The sequence below is a fragment of the Thunnus maccoyii genome, chromosome 21 (genome assembly GCF_910596095.1).
Source record: "Thunnus maccoyii chromosome 21, fThuMac1.1, whole genome shotgun sequence".
Taxonomy (NCBI): domain Eukaryota; kingdom Metazoa; phylum Chordata; class Actinopteri; order Scombriformes; family Scombridae; genus Thunnus; species Thunnus maccoyii.
In genome coordinates, this window is record NC_056553.1 from 15884798 (window position 1) to 15910147 (window position 25350).

The 25350-nt window shown below is 39.6% G+C and overlaps 1 protein-coding gene across 1 annotated transcript in view; it reads right to left on the reverse strand.

Moving 5' to 3' along the window:
- The window catches only part of cntnap2a (contactin associated protein 2a), a 201146-nt gene that overhangs the window by 41679 nt on the left and 134117 nt on the right, over positions 1-25350 (reverse strand). The window contains exons 15-17 of the mRNA XM_042399826.1: positions 20336-20492; positions 17450-17577; positions 2192-2362 (exon numbers count right to left, since the gene is read on the reverse strand). Of these exons, the coding sequence (XP_042255760.1) occupies positions 2192-2362; positions 17450-17577; positions 20336-20492 (456 nt within the window). The remainder of the gene's footprint in view (positions 1-2191; positions 2363-17449; positions 17578-20335; positions 20493-25350) is intronic.

The following is a 25350-nucleotide window of genomic DNA, read 5'->3' on the forward strand; positions in this document are numbered from 1 at the left end:
AAATGCAGCCTCTTAAGGACTCAAAACATGGTGCATACATACTTTCCACAGAGTCACAGACAGGCCAAAAGTAAAGCATTTCTGTATTTAAGGACTTTTCTATCTGTCCTCAATCCTGTTAGCAGCCCAGTTCACACACGTCTTCAGTGCTGCCTCTCAAATGTGTCTACTTCTTTCTATTAAGATTCAAAGAGGAGTAGCATTCACCCAATGACTTTGAATCTGCTGAGGTCACAGTAATGTGTGTTTTATACAAGGTTGCGGGTGTGTATCTATGAGTGTGTGTGTATATGCTTTGAGCTCTTGCAATAGCACAGCTACTGTATGCTATTCTGGCCTAATGCTAGTTATTTCATGCCCTGACTGGATTGCAGCAGATATAGTTTTTGCACTAGCGAGAGGGCAGAGATTATGTGTGTGCTTATGTGTGAGCGAGCGTGTAAGTGTGTGTGTGTGTGTGTGTGTGCATGCGGGTTGTTTTGCGATTGTGTGTCTAACCGTGTGCTGTGGGGCAAAATGCAAGATGATAGCAAGGCAGAGGAGAGAGGAAATCGATGTGGGGGCATTTTGAAAGCCTCAGGAGACACACACGCACACACACTCCCTATCTCCTCTGCCCTGCTGTGCAGCCGTGACAGAATAGATACTTACTGTATCTTTGTGTGTTTCTGTGTGCACGTTTAGAAGACAAACACCAACCCCCTTTGGCAAACTTCTCACTGTACGTGCGTGTCCAGTATAGTATCAGCGCATTGGGTTTTTTTTTGTTCTTTTTGGCAAAAAATAAGTGTCTGTGAATGTATATGCTTGTTTTTTACTTTGTGCAAAACCATAGTTTAGCTTTAACAAAGACTTTGCAAAGAAAATAAAAATCTTGTGGAGCTTTTAGGCTGCATACCAGCTGACATAATGTCATTCAATGTAATGCTTTAGAAAGCACTTTGGCTCAAAAATCATGTGTCTAGTTTGTCTGTTCACTGGTTGGCATTCTGACACAAAGTGGCAGGTCAGGCATACCAGAAGGATATGGTCAATGAGTCCCTTTGACACCAAATGTTCAAATCCCTTTGAATTCCACTGGAATGCAATAACCATCTATCAACAACCACGTTGTGCCAAGAACACCCTTCACAATGCAGCTCAGTGATTAAACTGAGGAACATGATTTTGACATTCTTGATCAGAGTGGTTCTACCGCAGCCGCTGGGATGTTAACGTGAGCCACTGGAACATGATCACAGAAACATGCTGCATGACATGTCAATCATAAGTCCAGTACTTAAAGAACGTGAAATGTGGTGGTGCAAAGCTGTCCTGTTGTTTGCTATCCTGTCATTTCTTTCTTCGCTCCTTCAGAGCCATCTCTTCCATTTCCTCCTACTGTTTACCATTTTTTAAATCTAAAACCCTTCAAAGTATGATATTGTATTAGTTGTGTCTGTGTTTTTGTGCTCCTCATCTTGGCACGAGGCTGCATGAGGAAACAAGTGGTTGTCTGCATGCTAAGGATTACAATTTTTGGAAAATAAGATGAAAGTTAAGCTGCACATTGTCACCAGGTGTAATAATTTCAACAAACCAACAATTTACTCATTATACTGGCAGCTATACTGACCCTGTGTGTGTATGTGTGCGTACCTGCGTGTGTGTTGTGGCAGTAAAGGTTATGAGGGAGAACTTTTAAGAAGTTTAAACTCCTCTATTTGCAAGAATGTTTTGTTTTTTCTCTCTTTCTTTCTTTTTTTTTTTTTTAGAAAAATAGAGAGAGACGGAGGAAGAGAGACAGAGACTGTGTGTGTGTATGTGTGTGTCTAGGAGCTTGTGTTTTGTCATCCCTGAAAATGGGTGATTTGGTTAAACAGAGGTTCATAATGGACATAATTATCGCACACACCAATTACCTTAAATAAATGATTGCTCTCTCTTGCAATCACACAAAGTAGTGTGCCATAATCAGGAAGGCAAATGACTTGTTGCTGGTGTGTGCATCTGTTTATGTGTGTGTGTGTGTGTGATTCTATGTGTGTGTGTGTGTGTGTGTGTGTTTGGTGACAGATTGCACCCAGTGCTATCAGACTGACTGCTGGATTAAACCTCACACTAGGCTAGATAAAGAGTCACAGTGAAAGAGAGAAAAGGGGAGAAAAACACAGAGAGAAATGACTCTCATGCACATCCAGATGCATCTTACATTTGAGCTCCAAGCGGATGAAGTCAGTGTTGCCTAGGTTTTCCAGAAAGACGCCATAGGGTGCGCTGGTCTTGAAATAGAAGGAGATGTCGGCGCTGGTCTCACCTTGGAAGGTGGCAAAGTGCAGGTAGGATGACGGAGTGGTGAATGATGCAGCGTTCCAGTAGTTATCTGTGAAAAAAACACAAACAGATTCACAATTCTGAACCAGATAATCCCCATTAGCACTGTGGCAAACATTATAACCCATTCTAATCTGATAAAAAATACATTTATTGCAGTAGGATTTCATTTCAAATGTCTTTGCATCCATTTTCATTTCATTCCAATGAGCTATCAATCATTGATAAAACATTGTTATCTCATGCCCATAGTTTAATGGCTCATTTAATATCTCCTCAGTAAAAATGATTTCTATGCAGAGGTTTTAACGTAGCCTGTAATTTCCTGCAACCTCAATAATATTCAATAGAAAGATGATCATATCAAAATAGCAGAGAGGGCTCATTTCTTTTCTTCAACATGTGGACCTGAGAAGGGGACAAGGGTACGGGGCGAAATCGTTGCAGATTTTTGATAACAACTTTTCTAATGACTTTTGAATGAAGCGAAACCAGCGGCTGCTAATGAAGACAAAGTAGCAGCACGCTAAACAGCTGCTGATGAATTATCAGACTGTGGTTGATGAAGTGAATTCTCTGCTGTCTACTCGCCCCTCGCCATGTCTCTTTCTCGCTCCTATCACTCAACAAAGTCGAAGAGTAGGGGAGAAAAAAAAGAGCATGAGGAGGAGCGGTTAAAGACAAAAGAAGTGGAAAGAGGTCAGGCACGGGTGAGAGGATAGAGTATTGAAGAAGTGATGGAAAAGAGGAGAGTAAAGTCATGCAGAAGACAGATGACAGGAGAGGAGGAGGAAGTGGAGGGTGTGTGGACACCAGGAGGAGGAGGAGGAAAGTGAAGGCTAATTCGGTATCAGTGTGAGATGTCTTTGATGCCTCAGTGGATTGGCCTCAGACCATCCACCATAACCCTGGAAAGACAAAGAAACCATGCATATGTGTACAAAATAATCAATTAATCTTTTAGTCTAGAAGATGTCAGAAAACATCGAAAAATACCCATCACAATTTCCAAGAACAGAAGGTGATGTCTCAAATGGCTTGTTTTGTCTAACTAAGTCAAAAACCCAAAGGCAGTCAATTTATAATGATATAAAACAAAGAAAATCAAATTGTCTCATGTGAGATGCTGGATCCAGAGAACGTTTGGCATTTTTCTAGATAAATTATTTAAATGATTAATTAACTGATTGTTAAAATGTTGTCACTTAATTTGTTGGAACAATTCATTATTTTAAGCTTTTTTTGAGCTTCCCTTTGAGTGTCCATGTGTGAGCTTATTTCTGTTTGTGTGTGCAAATGCACTCACATGTGTTTTTAAGTATATTTGTGTGAGCATGTGCCTGTAAGTGTAGGTATGCACCACTGTCCGTGCATCTCTGTGCGTTTGTGTGTGTCTCCTGGTTCTGTGCGATAAGCGTTCCCCAATGACAGAGCTGAGCTCCTCCCCTCTCCTCTTCCCCTCACATCCTGTCACCAGGGGCAAGGGCAGATAGCGGCCAAGCACACACACACACACACACACACACACACACACACACACACACACACACACACACACACACACACACGACCACCTACTGATGCTGTCTTTGTGATTAGTGTGTTTGAAGTTGGAATACTGTTCATTTCTCTGCAGGAGGCACAGCCAATTACTGACCGGGGTTAATTCAGGACTAAACAGGAGGATGCCTGCAGAAGCCACAGAAACAAATAATTATGTGTTTACTATGGTGTTCTTTCATAGCAAGAAGGGAAACCAGTGCACTTAGTTGGTAACACTCACATGTACAATCACTGACAGAAGAATTGTTCTGATGATAGCAGCATATGTAGGGGCTTAAAGTTACAATATAACAATGGGATTTTAGAAGAAACAACCAAAAAGCAACAGATGGGGCACAGCTGTAAAGCAAATACACACAGTTCCACAAAGAATTTACTCAGTTTACTTGAAATCCTGAGTGGTTTTGTACACTGCATAAATAATATCTGCCCTAACAGTACAAATATGTGATGTATAACACTACAATTACATAAATTACATTGAAAAAGTCAAATATACTGTAATATGTGTATGCACTGGATGAGACCTTAAAAGCTTCGAGCAAGAGAGGGGAAAAAAAAAAACACTGACAAAGACACAGAAGCAAGAAGGACACAGGGATATAGAAATACAGCTGGAGGGCAAGTCACGCTTCAGAAGGAGGCAGTGAGAACAAGAGGAAAAAGGGGGACGTGGGAGGTTATAGAGAAAGGGCTCAAAAGAGATCTATGGTGGGAGAAGCAAAGGAGAACAAAAAATTACAAGTTGACAGAAACTGAGTGTTGGAGAAAACAATATTAGAGGAATAAACATGGAAACATCATAAACGTCTGATTGTCCGCATGCCAGATCAACAGATGTGACTGGTTGGCTTGGCTCTGTGGTACATTTTATCACTCCCATATCAAAATGTTTATCAATCAAATGTTTCAGAAACAGCACATAAATGTCTTTTTCAGAGCTGAGACACTGCAAATAATAGACTGTTAACGGTAATGCCCAGTAGCTTGATTCTTTAAGGTAAGACAAATTAAGTTTTTTCTACAGATTTAGTGACTCAAGTTCTACAAAATGAACTTGATGTGAACAAGCACCTGCCACACCATATATGAGGAGTCCAGCTTTGGTAGACGTGCAGTTCATTCATGTGTTACAGTAACCTCCTGTGTGCTATTGAGCAAGTTTTTCCTTATTTGAATGTAGCACATTCACAGCATAGAAAGAAGAAACCAGAAAGCCTTTTAGGGACTATGTCAATGGATAGCATTGTGAGCTTCCAAGACAAGCTAGTTTCAAATGGTAACTGAAGTGGTTTTCTTGATAAGCCACTTTTCTTTGTCTAATTGGTTCTCAAGGTGACACCAATGCAGAACTTCTCATCCTGTTGTCATATCTTATCCTGGATGTCCTTGGACTCATTGTGTGGTCCACTACAGTGGACTCATCATCTCAGATCATTTCAGATCTACTTTGAGTTATGGCCTCTGTTGCTGAGATACTCAATTGTTAGACGCCTCACTTACTGGAAGAAAAGGATAATGGTCAAGTGATACGATACAGTAAATATTAATTCATTTTCTTTGATCTTTCAAATTTTAGACCAAATGTTTTATATTCTCAAGAATCTTCTGCTGCTTGGTGGTGACCTCCAATCCCTCCTATTAAATTGTACCTAGAATTATGCCACTATTTGAAATACTTACAGAGCTTCTACTTTTTTAGTCAAAATGAATACAAAGAGACTGAGTGCAGCATACAAAGAATTTATAGTTAGTGTAGAAAGACCACTGATGTCTGAATGACAAGACCACTATGGATTAGCAGAAAGTAATAACACCAAATTGGCATACACATCACAACAGTTCACATTTGTCAACATTAAGCTTTACAGCTTTTATGTACAGGGTTGGTGGTGCAGTGATCACAGTGATTTTAATGCAAGAAAAGCCCAACCTGAACAAGTTTTCAAGAAAGAAAGAATTTCACAGCATGCATTACTATTACTGCTCAGTTAAGCTCAGTTCTGTGACTGGAGGATTTTATTTAGTTACTGTTTCCATTAATACAAATTGAGAGTGAAATCAATGTTGCTAAAAACATATTTTTAGCCATGCCTAGAGGTATGGCTCTATGTATGGTGATGTCGGTCTTTCGATCGGTTGGTCAGTCAGCCATTTTGATTCTTGAGACTTAAATATCTCAAGAAATCTTGGGTGGAATACGTTTAAATTTGGTACAGACATTTATGGTCCCCAGCAGATGAATGCGACTGACCTTGGTGATACTCTGACTCTGCTAGTGCCACCAGCAGGTTGACATTTTGTCTTTTAGTGAAGTCGCTTCACAACTATTAGCTTAAAGGTCCCTCTAAACGGTTTTGGGCTGTCTGAGATGAAAATTGACAATCGTAAGATGAACATGGTAAAATCTTTGGTTGTCATTCCTAGACCCCACTGTGAGACACGTCCACTGACGACCAACTTGGAGTTATGGTGACCAAAGACAGCCTCAGGCCAAATTCTGAATAACGTTTAGGGGGTAACACACTTGTTCTCCTTAATGTGTCCATGGCAAACAAAAACCAAAATGATAGAGGTGAAACAGGTGAAACATCATAGAGTTATGACTCGCCATGCATTTAGCGCACAATCTGACATGCTGTCTGACTGGCAGTCAACAGAATTGTTAGAAAAGATACTTTATCAGAGTAATTCCTGTATGTGATCAGTGGTTAGACAGCAAATGATTAGCAGCAGATGATGCATTGTGTGTGAAAGATCAGCTGTTATATGATCTCTGCTTTGCTGTTTACAGTCAGCATTTTAGAAGGTGAACAACACTGTCATTCCAAACATGGTTACATTAAGATAAAGGTGTGATGAAACCTCACTCTGTCTAAATATGTAAACCAATCACAAAAGGACCATAATTTAGCCAGACAACCCATGTTTTACTTCTCTTCAGGGAACAATAAAGAAGATGAATGACTCTAACAAAAAGAAACTAAGCAAGATAAGCAGCTACTCCAACCTCCTCTTAAATCATTATATTTTTTGTACGATATCAGTTGGTTCTCCTTATAGATAGATGTTTGTGAAGATCTCTTAAACCTATCAGTTTATTTGACTGAACAGTGGTTTTGCATACAACACAGCTGCTGATCTCTGGATTAGACCACAGGGACATGTGTTTAAAAAAAAAAAAAAAAGTCAAGCCCACCGAAGTGTAAAGGCGGACATGATGACAGATACAGTTTGGGGTGACGTTTGGATCTGGAAGCCAACTAGATGATTCATCTGTCTATGCTTGACCAGATGGGTTATGTGCCAGTACCAGCAGATGGTAAGGATGACTGCCTGCACTGTCTCGGGTCATTAACACTAGTGCAGTGCCTGTTCAAAACGTGCCTGTTCAGAACGGGCTGATTGATTATTATTTCTCAAGAACCGCATATGTATATATCAACTGACAAACATATCAATATATATATATATATATATATATATATATATATATATATATATATATCAATTAAAATGATACTGAATTAATAAATTAAATGGTTTAAATCCAGACAGATACTTCACCAGTGAGACTAAACAGAGGTTGAACCGTAGAAGAAGTTTACGGCCTTCCATTGGTTGATTCTGCTGCTAATGAAATGTGGCTGCGCTCCTATTGGCTAGTTCTACTGCCTCCGCCTCTCTTTCTTTCTCCTGTGTTTACTCGTTCTTTTCTCTTGGGCAGTTTAATTGAGTGGGGCACATACCAAGCGACTACCTCCGGGGCTGAAAAATGAGGCCAATGTGGAAGTGCCAAAAACCTGCATTCTATCTAATAGCCATCAGGGGGCGACTCCCCTGGCTGCAAAAAGAAGTCTGGTTGTATGGAAGTCTATGAGAAAATGTTCCTACTTCTCTCTTCATTTATTACATCAGTAAACTGTTTCCTAATGAGTTTATGGTCTCAATTGCTAGTTTCAAGTCTTCTTCAATACAGCATTGTGTTCATATTGTAAATTATGGCCCCATTTAGAGTAAAATAGACGATAAAGCAGCGTATGCTTTAAGGCCTGGCTACATTGTGATTTACAAGTCGCCAAGTCGCATTAGCATTATCATTGTTAACCATGGATTGTAAATGCACCGTGCTAACCAAGCTAGCAGCTAGCACTATGGTCATAGACTGGTCAGCTCCACCCTCTCGTTCAAATATGGTCACTTCTGGCTCCAAAAATCAAACATGGTGACAGCAAAATCCAAGATGGCGATGGTCAAATCACTACACTCGAGACTTCAAAACGGCAGTTTGCAAACCGGTGGGTGACATCACAGTGACTACGTCCATATTTTCATCCAAAGAACTTCACACTCGACACTGCACTTCCTTGGGTCCCCATCAATACATCCGCCAGGTATGAAGTAGATTGGATGAACGATTCTCGAGATATGTGAAGGACAAACATGCATACAGACAGTCAGAGATTCCTTGCTTTATAGAGAGAGACAGACATTTTCAGGGACACATGAAAACAAACACACATGCATGGATACACATTAAATATTTAAATTCATGCACACTGTTGGCTGCCAGCAGAACAGACTACACTTAACAACCTCATCCTCACACATATAACATGTACACAGTGTGAGCTCTAATATCACTGTACGTTTGTGACATTTAGAATCTCAGGCCTGCAAGAGCACTTATTAATCAGTTTGTTGGAGCAAACACATGCTGTGCCATCTAATTTAACATTTCCACTTGCTAGTTATTCTGCTACCGACTTCGGGTGCAAAGTTGGGAGGCTTTCCATCAAAGGACTAAGAATAGTCTCATCTAACAAGAGAGACAGCACCTATCTTGGAAGGTGATGCATCTGACTTAGAAAGTGCCCCTAAGGGCATGTTCTGATATCATTGTTCAAAACATAACATTTGAACCTACACAGTATATAGTTCTGCAGTTTGTTGAACAATGGTACATCAATTATATAGATCAATTATATTTTCTTCCTCGCTCATTTTCAAATTACTATTGAGACCTGTATTTCATCTCATCTGTATATAATTGAGACATCCGTGGTGTGTAATTTTATGGTCTAGGTACTGTATATTCTCAGTAAATGTAGCATTTGAATCTTCAGGTAATTAAGTTTCTCTCTGTCATTTGAGACCTGTGAAGCCTTTATCAATCTCATTTTGTAATTAAATTGCTTGTTATACATTTTTAGCACTCAATTTTCACAGCTCATAACTATAAATGGAGAGACAACAAGAAATTAAGTTTATCACAGAGAGAGAAATTGGCATCATTACTTCTTTTTTTTTAATAATAGCATTGAAACTTTCAACTTTCAAGTGAATCAATCAAGTGAATCATTACCTGGTAAGCAGCCACTCATCTATTTGCAATAATATGCATTTACAATATTAATGTAAATGGTCCATTTGCATTTTTTTCACAAATTTTCAAAGAAAAATTACAGATTTTGAAGAGGTATTTTGTGTACCACCCATTCATAATAACTTTGCTGCTGCAAAAAGAGCCCGACCAGTTCACAGTGAACAACGTTCTGTGATGTACAAAGCTCAGAAAATATTCCAATAAAATAAAGTGAAAAGAAAAATGAGGAGAAAATACAAATTAATTGCTGAGTCCCTTAAATAAGTACCAAAAAAGCCCAGCAAAAATTAAAAATACAAAGGGCATGTGTTGCAACCAGTATTTAAAATTAAAATTAGTATTAAAATTAGTTTTTCATTCGTCTTTTTTCCTTTTTAAACATAAACAGATGAATTCACAGACTTAATTTTTTTTACAAATAAAAATAATACACAATGAGCCCTGTACAATGAAACAGACTCACAATGCAATAAAAATCATGTTAGAATGACATAATTTACAAAGACATTATATGTGGGCATATGAACAGTGACAAATGGGTACAAAGTAATCAATTAGTTTTGAACTGTCACAGGTGACCCTTGTAAGGTTTCATTTGCGGTCAGTCATGAGGCCATGCATGTCTCATAGTAGGTGCATTACATTATAATAACAGAATATAGGCTGCTTTGCTTCATTTGCTGTCATTTATTTTCATTCCCATCGATTAAAATGTCCAAACCCTTTTAACATCAATAAATGGGACTAATTCCTCTCTGTCTGGCTGTGACTGTATAGGCTGCTATTAAACTAGCCATGGAAATGGGCTTCATTAATGCCAGAGCACGTACACACACAGACACACACACGCAGAAAGTTGCACTCTTACTTGCTCTTGCGCCCACCACAGAAAGATAGAAACACACACACACACACACACACACAGAATTGTGCACATGCAGCTACACACATACACAAGTACCTCCTTACTAAAACTTTCTCTGACTGCCTAAGACATTAGTCATTTGCCTATGAAAACCCATTATATGGCAGCCAATCATCATTGCTCTTACTGAGACAGAGCTCCATGCACAGTATGAGAAGCATCAATCATACACGGAGTACCTATTCACGTGTGAAATTTTTAATATATGTTTAATATGCCTTAATGGGCCAATGTATAATGTATGCTCCATGTTCCAGTGTCTTGGGCAGCACTATGGCAAACATACCTCAAAGTCATCTTCATTTTAAAGTTAGTTTGTTAATGTGGTGACTCAATATAAAAGAGGATAACTCTCTCTTTGTCTCTCACACACATTCAGACACACACAGTGGATAATAGAGTAAGACAAAGAGAATATGGCTCCTTCCAAGTGACAGATGGATCCATCTTTAGTAATTGTGCCTGCCATACTGCTACAAGATAGCCGCACAGACACACACACACACACGTACACACACACACAGATGTGATGTCATGGGTCATTAAATCATGGTTTGTTTGTATGTTGGCAGCTCTGTGATGAAGGGACATTAGTGAGAGTGACACCGGCTTGTTGATGAAAGGACCATAATGAGTGCGACACCAGTGAGGAGTGAGGGCAGGTGTTCTGTCATGTTCTTCGCCCTCGACAGAACCAGGCCACTTCTTGAGTCACGATCCTCTGTCTCCCTAACCTGCTGCCATTCCCTGAGTGGCTCTCTCCCTCTTTCTCCTTATGTGTGTGTGTGTGTGTGTGTGTGTGTGTGTGTGATTGTCCACAGGTGTGCCGGAGTCAGAACAGAGTCACACCAGCTGCACCTCATCTCAGTAATCAAGCCCTCTACAAATACTTAGCCCTGCCACTTCCACTCAGCCAGATCATAGACTGTGCTACCCATCAGTGTTACGACACTTCAAGCCACCTCTCCTCTTTTCTCGTTATTGCCTGTTTTCCATTGCTTAACCCTGTCTCCTGTCCCCTGTAGTATCGTCTGCTTTGGCTCTGGTCCTTGTCTCCTGTCCCTTGTTTTGTCAGCCCTGCTTCCCTACCCTGGACCCCCACTCTTCCCAGCTTCCAGCCCAAACCTCAGCCCGGGTTCCCAGCTTCCAACCCAAGCCTCAGCTTCAGGTTCCCAGCTACCAGCCTTAGCTCCAGGTTCCCAGCTACCAGCCCCAGCCTCCTAGCTACCTGCCCTAGCCCCAGTTTCCCAGCTACCAGCCTCAGCCCCAGGTTCCCAGCTACTAGCCCAAGCTTTCCCAGGCTTGCATTCCCTTTGTCTCGCCTTACAATAAATACCTTGTTCCTACCATATCCCTGTCTCCTAGCCTGTGTCTGCACTTGGGTTCAACTGCCCCACCCAACGTAACATCTTGTCCACCGGATGGATGGACATAAGGACAGATGAAAATGGGAATGTAGAACACAGCGGGTGAGGGATGAGTAAACAACATCTACAGTATGATATTCTTAGCAATGGATGCTCCTGTAGTTTTAAATCCAGCACAGTGTCTCTGTGACACAGGCAACATTCACATATCTGCAGTCACAGTGCACGGAGATTGTATAGTTCCTCTCTATTATTCCCTTTAGTATGAAAAATGAGCAGCCAACAGATAAAATATGACGCGTTATTATCGTAATGATCTCGCTGCCTTGCATTAAAGATTAAATCCATGTTTGCTTTTCCTCTCCACAGGATATTACTTTCCTTTAAGCTAAAGCCAGACATTCTGTTGTCATTAGGTATAAACTCTCAGTTCTTTCAATGGGGAATACATTTGGGAAGTCAGCATCAGATTGTGGTTGCTTTCACACCTGTAGATTGGTTTACTTTTTCCAGACAAAAGATGAAAATGATACATTGTTGCTTTTCACTTCTTGGCCATTTTTCATTCAAGGCACAATCAGGAGGGAAAAAAAGACTCATAGCTGGCCCGAGGCATATTAAGCAAACTAAGCAGTTTTTTTTGCTCCTGGCAGTCTCCAGGGACCCCCACAAACAGACTGTACGACAGGCCACAAAAGGACTTAAATACAACACAATAGAGGTTTTGCGGGTCCACTCGGTTATGAGGAACTGAGACTTGATATGCAACCCAAGACGAACGGTACTCAGTCTAATCAGGTCTGGTAGGGTCTCATTCTATGGTCACAGCTCTCGGGTCGATGTGTCAATATGTAACACTTGAGTGGATTCAAATGGATCTGAGCCTCCTCACCATCAGCTCTGATCCAGTGGTATGTCATAATGACTGCAGGACAAAATATTTTAGGGTAATCAGTATTACTTTTTGGAATTTGATATTAAATAGGTTAGAAAACGATTATCTTCTGTCTATTGCCTAGTTGGCAACAGAATGTTTTATTGTTACTGCAGAAGGTGAAAATTTCAGTTATTACTAAAAATCAGTTTTGAAGCATATTAAGAACTTGCTTTTAGAATTGGTTTATATGACTTTATGTTAACACTTAGAATATTATTATATCATTTATTTGACAGTGGTTGTCTATTGACTGATGGCAGTCAGTGTTGGTGTTTTGTCTATTTTAGGGTCTGTTTGGGTTGACAGCATTTTTCATCAGGTGTTATTGCCCATGAGCATATTTGTATTGGATCTAACTATGCTTGGCTCGGATCAGGTCTCCCTTTTAGAAAAAAATGTATTTATGCACAGCAGGTTTTCCACCGGTCCGTTTTGGATCAGATCCAACGTGGACCCATGCAGAGCTCAGCGACAAACACCAGCCGTATAGCATTGTGTCATTCAAAATGTGCTGGTAGCACACACCAGACACACCATACAGACAGGAGTAATCAAGGTGCAGAAACCTGGCTGTGCTGATTCCGGGAAGCAAATGTGATAAAATTGCTGCTTTTCTGGAGAGTTGACTTGACAGTGGTGTATCCTGACAGGTCGATAAGCATCAGCCCGCATCATCATCAAGTTGACTTACTGATGTCAAGTCGGCACCAGAGTGTGGGCTGACATAGAAAGCAACGGTTGCAGGTTTTATGACATGCAGCATAGTGTGTGTTACTCTCTAATGCGGCTGTGCAGCTACTGAATGTTTCCTTGTTATGGAAGCTATTCCTTATGGTTGTATGGCTTTACATCATTAGGATAAGATTTCCATTATCCATTTGAATTTTATGAGTTTCTGTGATGCACTTGAGATTCAGAATGCAAAATGCTTCATTTAGCCAAGTATAACAGATGCATCGGGAATGTGATGCAATTAATCCATGTCAACCTGACAGAAACACAGTACACACAGCAAGTAAGTCCAGGACAAAGTGCAACAGGAGTGGCTCATGAGTTAAGAGGAGAGAGAGGTGGTCATTATGGTAGAGCTGCAGAATCTGTGTATCTTCCAGTTGACCCAAAGTCCCACAGAGAGCAGTGTGTCGACACTGATTAGAAGAGTAGACAGGAAGAGAAACAGCAAGGATTAAACTGCCTTGGTGTGTGTGTGTTTCTACTGATATCTGATGTTTACCTGAAAAACAACCTAAACTACAGGGACTAGATGGAAGAGAATAAAAGGCTGAGAAAATGAGAGTTTAGATGAAAAGTCTCTGAATAGTTTAGATACCTTTATCTGGCCACACATGCATACATAACAAATGCATATGTGTACAGACTCAAAAACCAAGACACACACACACTGAAATGCACACAGTAATTTTCCACAGCAGAAAAACAGCCAAGATAAAGCAACACTTTCTCTGAATGATCTGCATGTGAGTATGAGCAATGTGTTATTTTCACACTCAAGTGCAACCCCAGAATAACAATGTGCTACAATTGTACTCCGCTATGCACGGAGTGTTTTCTCTTGTTCTCTCTCATGATAGTTTTTAATTAAGACCCCATTCAAAGCATCAGCAGCAAGTTCTGATAGTCAAAAGAGGTTTGTTACTTTCCAAAAGTTTGGCTCACAATGTATGAATGTATTGTAGACTCCCAACATATTCTGATAATGTTTCATTTCTTTTTTGGATTAGGGATGAACTTGTGTGAAGATAATGTAAAGACCCTTAATCTCTGATTTAATTTACCACGTCATTCATTTATTAAGGTAAAATAAAGCAGCCTTTACCACCTTTACAACACAGTGACACTTCTTAGTTTGATTTTTGGTGATAGAATAAACTCTTTAAAGATTTTAACTACTGTCAACACCTCATTGGCCTCTAAAATTTTCTGCTCTGTCTTCATCAACCTTAAAGAAATATAGTTTCTGGTTTTAATTGTGAGTATTTCAGCCAGAAAAAACTGGATGTCCTTGACCGACTCCACAGTATGGTAGGAGGTGTGTGCAGTAGGCCATGTAATACTGATTGCAAACAGTAGGAATTACTGCTACTGTTTACAAACTAGAGCGACAAGATGAAACCATATCATAAGGTTATGTGCATTTTGTGTAAATTCTTGCTTGTGTGAAGATAATATCGTAAAGATAATATAAAAAGTTTTCCCTTCACAGCCCCAGTGAATTGCACATCATGTACCTGTCATTTAGTTCAGATGAGGTTAATGTAGCCTGCCATCATCCTAAGAGGCTGAGCAGTTTGCTTACCAGTATTACATATTATTTCATGAGTAATTTTCACTTAGCACAGAAAAAATGCATTGAGAAAGGTTGAGTAAAGCAGAATGGAGGTAAAATTAAAACATACGACTTTTTGTAGGGCATAAGGCATTGCCAAACAACCTGAAAATGTTGTCCTACATCATCTCACTGACTTTCTGAAGGGATGATATCTTTTAGAGCTTCCAGTAACTCTTCAGCACCGAAGGTCATGAGCTGAAAGTTTCAGTTTCCTGACTGGCATGCCTTCAGTACACTTGTTATCAATTAAGAATGCAGAATTCTCAAAGCTAATTTATTCAGTTTTAATTGCATTTTGGAAACATTCCAGTCTGGTTTTTGGCTGCTTCACTGCAGACAGAGACAGCTCTCCTGAGGGTCACAAATGACCTTCTTTGGACAACAGATATAGGAGACTGCAGTTTTATTTATCTTGGATCTTGGTGCATCATTATCCATTATCCATGACACTACTTGACCTGCATCAGCAATGTGTTGGCATTTCAGACATAACACTACCGTGGTTCACTAGACGTCACACAGCAATCTGCTTCTCAATCAGTAACACAACCTTTATCTACTAATATACAGCCTATTGACCTTTGCTGTAAGCACCATCTAGTTTTCTCTATACATTCTTTCACAGAGTAAAATGATAAAAAAACATGTATTCATTCCATTGTTATACACCCAACTATTTCAAAAGTCTGCTTGAGTGCCATTAACTGTTTGTCCAGGAATTTCCTACAACTTCACATCAAACAGAAACTTTCACTGCCCCGACTAAAAGCTACACGCATTGTCAACAGGGGAATTTTAATAAGAACTGTATTAAAGAGACTGGAGGTGTTCTTTTGATTCAACCTTTAGTGATCCCTTCACAAAAGGTTATGCCGCCATGCCTGTACAACCAGCTGAGAATTATTTGGAAAAAGAAACCACTCCTCTCAGCAGCTGAGGTCATTAGTGCTCATATTTCCTCTCAATTAGGCCATTGCAATTTCAGTACTCCAGCCTCCCTCAAAGGTCCCTTTACACCTGCAGCTAATCCAGAATGCTCACTCCAGTTTTAATCGTCCTGCACAGGCTTCCCTGCGAGGTTTGGAGCTCTTTTGAGATCTCACTGATAATTCCAAAGCATAGAGTGGTTTAGCTCCAAGCTACAATACTGACCTTTTAACTCTCTTTGAATCAGGGCAAACCTTTGTGTCCTCAGGCAGAGACCTCCTGTCCGTTCCACAGTGTAGACTCATGGGGGCCAGGTCTCCATTAGACTTACAATATTGTGGATTATTAAACCAATTCATCAGTCCAGTACAATCTACAAATGTGCTTTTCGGACCAGTTCTTACATAGATTTCTGGACTATGTAGTACTGTTTTGTAATAGCTTTATCATAAATTAATAACTTTTATTATAATCAGCACAGCTGGAACAAGTCTATATCCAAATGCTTGGCTAAAACTAATAAGTCACTGATCGCTATCATTTATTAATTACATTTCCAACACCTTGTTCCTTCCTTCAGTCCTTTCTCATTTCCCCCAGGCCCTTACATTTCTTAAGTTGTGTTCCAGCCAAACATGGTGCTATGCAAATTGAGGTGAAGATGTGTCTGTGCCAGTTTTTTTTTCATGCTTATCCAAGGGCTTTATGAATCTTCTTCATAAATGTACAGAGACAGGAGTAAAATGGAGAGCAGGTGGAGGAAAACTGCAGGTGGAACAGGTTTCTGGTGAGTTCTGAGATCAGTCAGAGGCTGAGCTGTCACACCCAAAAAAACACAGACAAACTCTCCCACACACGGTCTGTTTCTAGCTGGCTTATAGCTAATTTCTATACAGCAGGTATATTGGCTGTTTGGAGCGAATAAACACAGAAAGCACACACAGTCCAGTAGTCAAATCTACGCAAATAAACCAAGGCAAAAATTCACTTTGCTCACACCATTAGGAACTTTCCAGGCCTGTCATTCACCACCTGTTCATCAGATAACCTCGGACTCTCCTGCCTTCCCAGTCACCACACCCCCCCGTTCATACATCAGTGTCAGTGTTGACAAAGTTATCATTGTGTTATAGCTATTCTGATTGTTGCCTGTCTGTGTTTTTGGGCAATTTTATGCCTTTATTAATGATTTGGACAGTAAAAAGATGACAGGAATAGAGGTGAAAAAGATGAGGAATGACATACAACAAAAATTCCCTGTTACCAGTACTCGTGTTTAGACCTGCTGCCAATTTATGAACTGCCTGGATTTATTTGCCTGATTGGACTGATTCCAGTTGTCAACCTGTAACCTGTATTTGACCACTGAATTGAGTAAATTTCGGTCTAATCTACTTGCTCCCCTGTGTTTTAGTGTGCATTTGGGTTGTATTTCCTTTTGCCCTATATCCTGAAAACTACAAATATACCACTGGATGCCTGTACTCAAGCTCAATATTCATCTTCACAAGTGAGTTTGTTCAGTTTCTGGTCAGTTTCCAATCATCAAATTGGATTCTGATGTAGTTGCATAACATTTGCCAAGTCGCCCATCACTGAAAATACAAGATATTGCAGCTCAGTGTTGCATGAAGAAGTACAACCCCACAATACATATGTATCCATGATCCACAACACTTACTATCTCCCTGGCAGCGAAGCGGTCCAACTGTCAGCTTGGCCTGAGAGCCCGGTCTGTTGGTGTCACCCACGGCAACCTGGCTGACTGGCAGGTGTTCCTTATACACCAAGAGACCAGAATCTTCTCTCCTGTAAGATGAATGAAAAGAAAAATAAGACAGAGCTAAGAGGAGAACCCAAATTCAAAATGGCACAACAACAACAGCAGTGAATCACGCTGTCTAGTGTCTTCTTGTGTTGTTTATCTGCCATTTAAGCATCTTTTGCTGTTTAGAAACCTACTTTTTAACTTTAAATTTTTTTGTTTGTGATCATATGCCACACACAGGGGACACATGTAGTGTGTTAATATACACCGTTTATAGTTGACAAACAGAAGTGCAGGCTAAAGTTTGGCTGGATCAAAAATATCCACTTCTAGAGGAGGCAGTGTAAGGATAGAAGAAAATGCATAAAGCATATAGTATTCCTTCCAATAACAGTAATAGATGTAATAATAAAAATGAGAGGGAGGAAAAACAGTCAGTACACATAGTGCAAAAACTTGTTAATGCAAAAGGATGGAATGTATCGTTAATACAATGTGAGATGATATATTTATAAACTGTTACTGTACATGGATGCACGGATGGATGGTTGGGTGGGTGGATAGGTGGTGTGACACTTAATGTACAGATAAGAAGTGTGAAACAGCAAAAATGATCTATTAAAAGATTTAAAATGAATCAATGAAATGACATGAATAATGGAATTCACTATTTTATCTTGAGACCTCATTAACTAGTCCACTGACAACATCATAACAGACAATAGTACAGGCATTAAATATTTAAATCACAGCTTTTAAAGTGGGAATGAGTTTGACATGTTATAAATTCTTCACCCAGCTATTTGATTTTAATTGTTTCACTCCAGTTTGGAAATTTAACACCAAGATCCAATATTTGGCTTTGTGTATTCATGCATGAGTCGATGTGAGCATGTGTGCATACATACGTGTGTGTGCATGTTTCTATGTGCAGCCAAAAATATGGGTAATGATTGGAAATAGTTATATTGGTAATATTTCAAAAACTCACTCAGCCAAACAATGAGACATTAATACATACAATATTAATGGAGAGAACAGGACAGAGTAAGATGCATTTGTAACCTCATCAGTTTTAGAAATGCGGAGGGAGACATGAAAGCAAATGAAATCTCTCCTTCTCACTATCACAGTAATTACTGACAGACAAACATACAGTATGCAGATGCATGCACACACCCACAGACAACGATGTAATTTATTTAATGAGACTATCCATCAGCTGGCTAAAAGAGCTTTGAAACACAAACTGTTGATTGTGGAGGCAAATATTCCTCTTAAATAAATGCATCACTGACGGTGGCATTCATCATTTAGTCACTTCAGTCTTTGAAGTTAGAAACCTCATCACACTGTCCAGCCGATGCAAATTTTGAGATGACGGATTGATGCAAACATTAGCGTTTGCAGTTATGACAATTTCAGTTTCGCCGCAGTGAAACTGCTCCATCAAAACATCCATATGTGTGACATATTTCACTTTTATGTTCAATCTTACTGTGGGAGTTATGCAGGGATTCAGAGATTTTTATACAGTGTCAGTCAAAATTAAACTCTCGACAACAGAACATGCACTTGCACAATAATAGCTGCTTAATAGGCACATTGACCTTTACAGATTAATTCTACCCTGAGACTATATTAGAAACATGTCTAAAATACAGTATAAATATTTAAAGTTGTGAAAGTTAAATACAAGTTCAACCAGTTCTTCTGACTAAGTGAAAATCTGTGGGTGGGCTAACTTAATCACAAACTTCTTCTTTTTATGTCCCTGATGACCCTTGAGCGAGGCATTTATCTCCCAACTCAGAGGTTCCCAACTCCAGGTCATGGACTGGCACATAAAGTTTTGGTCTCTATTAAGTTTAGTTTGTATGCTCGCCCACTCTCTCTCTCTCTCTCTGTACCAAGGCGAACTGGCCTGAGTCAGGAAGATAAATAGGAAGAGATCATGCCTGAAACTTCTTAATGAATTGTGGAGGACAATTACAACCCCAGCCAGCTCTCTAATAAACTGGATTAAAGATAAACTAAGTAAGGTGGTTATCAAGGTGTGTTAAACTAGTTAGCCAGGCATGCTAACCTTTGCAGTTTAAATTAGAACAGATTAACACACTGTTTAATTCATTCCTTAGACTTTTGCACTTGTGTTTCTGATTTTGGTTTCAGAAAGGCTAAAACAAAGACACCAGCTTCCAAACTCTTTGAACAGGGCTCCATGCATACTGCATCAGACTGTGGAAAAATCCAAAGCTTAACAGAGCTGCTGTGCCTTGTTATGGCTAAGCTATGACTGGAAAAAAGGACTTTAGCGAACGGTCAATTGCTATTGTGTGTCAAGTGTCAAATTTTTTTAAAGTAACACTTTTGAAGAAGAAACAAGATAATGACTATTTGCCATTGTCAGGTGAAATACTGGGTCAAATTGATTTCTTTAGACAGTAGGTCTACATGTGCCATAAAACCTCATGGCCAGATGTACTGTAGCGTTGGTGATGGAGAACCCTTGTAAAACTGAAGTGGGATGGATACAGCTGGATACTCAAAGGAGCATTAATCCCAATGCAGAGCAGAATGACGTAAATAAACAGATGTGCGGACTCAGCTGTGTGAATGTGTGACTGGTTGTGCTCTACTTCAGTGGGTGGATTTGGTGTGACTGAAAACCTTTCACTGCCAGCTGTTTCAGCAGGCTTTAACTGAAGTCATTGCCAAACTGAAACTTTGAGGGAGTTAATCAATATATTACAAATTGTTTGTGCTCCTGCTGAACTTTTAAACAATAGTCTAACTTACCAGTATGCGCTGTCAGCGTCACAGTTGCAGTCGTATTTGGGGTCAGAGCAGTTCCTGTCGATGCCACAGGCACATTTCTGGATGCCAGGTCCCGAGCCCCCCCAGTAGAAGTGCTTCTCGCTGCCCCGGCCCACCCACCACGTGTAGGGGGTCCCATCTGGGGAGGCAAACACAAAAAACAACAAAGTAAGTTCCTTTCAAGAAAGAAAAAACAGTTGTGTACCAATTGATTTTTCTGGCTGAATCAGTCTGTCCCTCACAGAGAACTACAGCAGAGACAAAAACACAAACTTTTCTGAGTGCAATAAAGTTGTGTTGAAACTGTTGAAACTTCTTCCTATTACAAGTGATTAATTGTTAAATCGTTAACTGTTTGAGGCTTTTGTTGCATTAATGTGATTTATATTGACAACTAGCAGCTGCACAGTGAATCTAATTAATTTCTTTAATATGTTTTACACAGCTGGATGGTGAATTCCTTTGAGACTGGCAGGCACACTTAGTCACAGATCACGCCTGTGATTTTAGAGATCTCTTAAAACGCTGATTCAGGGCTGTATTTTAACACTCATCTTTTGCATTATTATATGTGAATCTGTGTGTATGCAATGAACAAGTTAGCATTGTTTGGTTGGTTGGTTGGTTGGTTGACAGACAAACGTGTTGTCGTGTGGCAGTGAAAGTGTGTTTGTTTTAATGAGTGGATAAAAGGTGAAGGATTGCCGCTTTTCAATAAAAAATGTAATATTGTTTTCTTTGCCTTGGATAACATGCTCTGGCATGGGACAGTAACTAGGCAGAGATAGGTGTAAATCTTTTGGTGCCTGGCAATATATCACAATAACAGCTGAGAAAATGAAACAATATTACGTTTCACTTCTTATTCCAGGAAAATAAGCAACGTTGTCAATATCGCTTTGTCAAATTCCATTAGAGACAATGAAATCTCCTGAGCCACATTTTTTACAGAAGGGGACTGAAGCAGACTTTTGATGCAGCGCAATTGCATTGAGATGTGTGATATACCGTATTATTATACTTTTGGATTTCAGAAGTAGAGCTAAACTCCAAGAGGAAGCAATAGATGTGTCTGTGTGTGTTTATATATATATATATATATATATATATATATATATATATATATATATATATATATATATATATATATATATATATATATATATATATATATATATATATATATATATATATATATATATTCTGTGTGTGTGTGTGTTTGGCCTGGGTGACATGTGGGTTTATTGTCCTCATAAAGAGAATTAGCCTCATCTCTCTTCAGGCCACTGTTCAGACAAGCCATTGTCAATAGGATTAACACTGCCTCCTCAAGGGACTTCCCAATCCGCTCCCTTTGAGTGTTCACGTATGTGTGTGTGTGTGTGTATGTGTGTTTGTGATGTTGCACTTCTATACGAGTGAGAACCAAGTTTGAGCTCAAGACCTTCACAGTTAGGTCAGTGAGGTCCCTAAACACAGCAAACTTGCCTCCTAACCCAATTAGTGCATACGTGATAAAACTGTGCCCATGTCATTGTCCTTGAAGCCGTTCTGCAGCTACTTTGAACAAGCTGAAGTGATAGCATGTGGGCCTAGTTGGAGTCCTTCTAGGTTGAGTATAATTCTGAAGAAAACATGGATTAATGGATTAAAACAAGTCTTATTTTTTTTACAAGAAATAAAAAACACTAAAAATAAAAAAGCAAACTGCAAAACTCCTGCACAGTATTTTCCTAAACTGCCAGTCCATGATCTATAGCTACAATAAATAAATAATCAACTGTCTTGCACACTTGCGCTGTTTTCCTCAAATTATTATTTGCAATATTTTGTGGGAAAGAGAGATTAAATAAGGATAGTGTGGTCAATGTGATCTGTTACCATTTTCATACAAAAAAAAATCCAACTTGATCTTTTTTCATTACTTGTTTCTCAGACAGGAGAGGAGAAGAGAGAAGTGGTGTAGGAGTAACAGCAGGGCATCAGGTGGAATGGGAGTTATGTATTATGCCAGTTTAAGTCTCCTGTGTGATCCGGTTTAAGCTCTGCCAAAACAAACAACTGAGGAGTGGAGAGATGGAGGAGGATGAGGAGGAGGGTGAGGAGGGAGGGGGGCGATGAGAGAACGACAGCATGGGTGGATAGAGATGTGAGGGAGGAGAGATAGAATCACACTGGCAGAGGGTTCATATGGAGAGCCACGGAGAGAGGGCACTGCCAGTATGAGTGTCAGCGGCACGGCTGTGTGCGTGAGAAGGACAGAAGCACCACTAGAGTATGATTAGTCTTAAGAGCTGTATATGTGTGTGTGGATGCAACGAGAGAAACATCACAAAAACACAAGACAGAAGGATTTGAATCTGATAAGGCGCTGGAGTACGTACTGGAGGGCAAAACATAAAAAAAATCGTAAAGAGCAAGAGATTAACTGGTAATAGAAAAAAAAAATAGAATGAAAGCGGTGAAAGATACATGCTTTGTTTTGGGAGCACTGCTCAGTGGGACAGATGTGTACACCTGTTTACCACATCAAATGATAATTCCAGTGTATCACAACTTGGGTCTTATTTTATCATTTTAGCTGTCATTATATTAGAAATAATAAACTCAGTTTCGTAAAATCAGTCGGGGTGCTGCAACAATGCCAACCATCACAATGGTAAACTGTTTGACTAATTGGAAATCCTCCAAAACTCCAGAAATGAAAGAATGAATGAATGAAATTATCAGGACCACTACTTATGTAAAAATGTTGGAGACAATGAATGGAGAGCGAAAGGTGATTGAAATGTGGAATCATTTTTGGTACCATGTCTTCATCTACTGAAAGCAATGCGGTGTTTTAATTGGTGCTTTTATACCCTTATATTGTTAAGTTGTCATTTACTTTTGTGAATTTCTTATTATTTATCGCTATTCAAAGTCTAATGAATACTGTAGCTGCTTTTTTTTTCTTTTTTACTACTGCTTTGTAAACTCTTGATCTAAGAAACAAATCCGAGAATAATTCCAAGAAATAAGAACTTTACCTAGTTATTTTTGGAGATCTGGGAATGTGGAAACATTGCTAAGAAGTAAGCTAAGGCCAGAAACACGAGCAGTCAGCTGATCATGCAGATTTTAAACAAAGACTCAGGTTAGCCAAACTATTACCCGCTCTGTCTATTGGAAATGACCAGTGCAGTTTACATGCTGACTTCCTCGTTCAACTTTGATCTACTGTACTTACTGTATGCACTGACAGTTCTCTTGTGCAATAAGAGACTATCATCAACATTCTTTGTGTGGTCACTTTCAGTTTTAACCCAAAATAGTGGTTTAATAATCTGGCTAAAGTGGTCGAGTTTCTGTTGCTGAGCGCTGTTGCTGAGTTCTCAGATCCCAGCAATTAATTCGGAAAGTGCAATGTTATCATAAACAATAGATATGACGACCAGAACTACAAAATAAGATCCAGAACAGAATGATCCTTTAAACCTCAAAGGATATATAGCTGAATTAATAAATAAACCTGCCATATTAGAATTTCTTGTCTGTGTCATCTTTATAGTCTCACTTTTTACATCTATTTTCATCCCTTCCTTTCTGTCTTCACAGCCAAATCCCCCAACAAACATGCTGAATGTTCACAGGAGGGGAGAAAATGACAGATTGATAATGCCTGGAGTTGTGTTCCTTTTGCGTCTTCAGGGACAGCTACACAACACTACTTATTGTGATGGCTTTATCAATCTGTTATTTCAACAACACACACGCAAACACTTTTCACACGCTCCTGCATATAGACACACTCACCTATTTATCTCTTTCTTATCCAGAGAGTTTAATGTTTACATCTTCATCATTTCTGCTGTATTTTGTGCTCGTATACCCCCCCCCCCCCTCCTCCCCCCAAGCAAAGACAGATAGAGCAGTAGAGGAAAAGACAAAGACAGAGGAGAGAACAACGAGCAGGAGAGATATAGGCAGGCTGTGTGAGATAAGAAGAATGACATCAAAAAACCAACTTAATAACACCTTAATAATTGAAGATCATGCCTGAAGAAGAAAAAAAAATCCTCCTGATTTACACATACACACACACACACAGACATCAAATGTTGCTGTATGCTGTGCCTTGTTGGCTTTTGGGCATCATTTTACGGAAAATACAAAGATTAAAACATGCAATAAACTTGTAACAGTTCCCAATTCATCAGGTTTTTCATATTTTGTTGGCAGGGTGGCATAGATTTGATGAGCATCTGTGAATGTTTGACACTGAGTGTGTGTGTCACTTTCATATCAAAGCAAAGCAATGAGTCAGTTTTGATTTATTAAGCAATTACATGCTGGTTTATCTTTAAGACTGTTTAAGTGTGCTTCATCAGTCTGGGGAATTTTAGAGGTTTTGTCGGTGTGTGTGTGATGGTTGACTCATCTATGCTTGTTGAGAGTTACACCACCAGTGTTACTAGTACCTGAGTCATGATGAACAGGCAGATATAACAGCAGACTAGACCATGTCTCCATCACACTGTTGCACTGAATTCATTTTACATGTTTAAACACTGACTTTGGGTTTGACCCACAAAAAAATGTTATCTGTTGGGTGAGGGCCGGGAGATTTCAGGCCTGTACCGTAATGTACAAAGTGAGTGTTGAATGTCAAAGAGGGGAGCGAAGGTTGGTTGCTTCAAGCTTATCACAGATGCAATAAGATTTTCTGAGATTGGTCTGCAGTACACAGTTCTCGTGTCCATAAAACTCATTTTATCTGTTACAAGTGCTTGTACCCAACACAACCCAGCACAAGTACCCAGGCCACTGTTAGTTTATATCATGGGATCACACCCCTGCCAGTCAGACCGTGAACTGAAAGGTCAGTGGATCCAAAATGGCACTCGACATGCTCAGTCGCTCATATCCCCTGTCTGGGAGATGATGGCTTTTAAGAAAGGTGGTCAGTTGGCGCTGAAATGCCAAAATGACATTCATAACCCATAGATTTGGCTTTC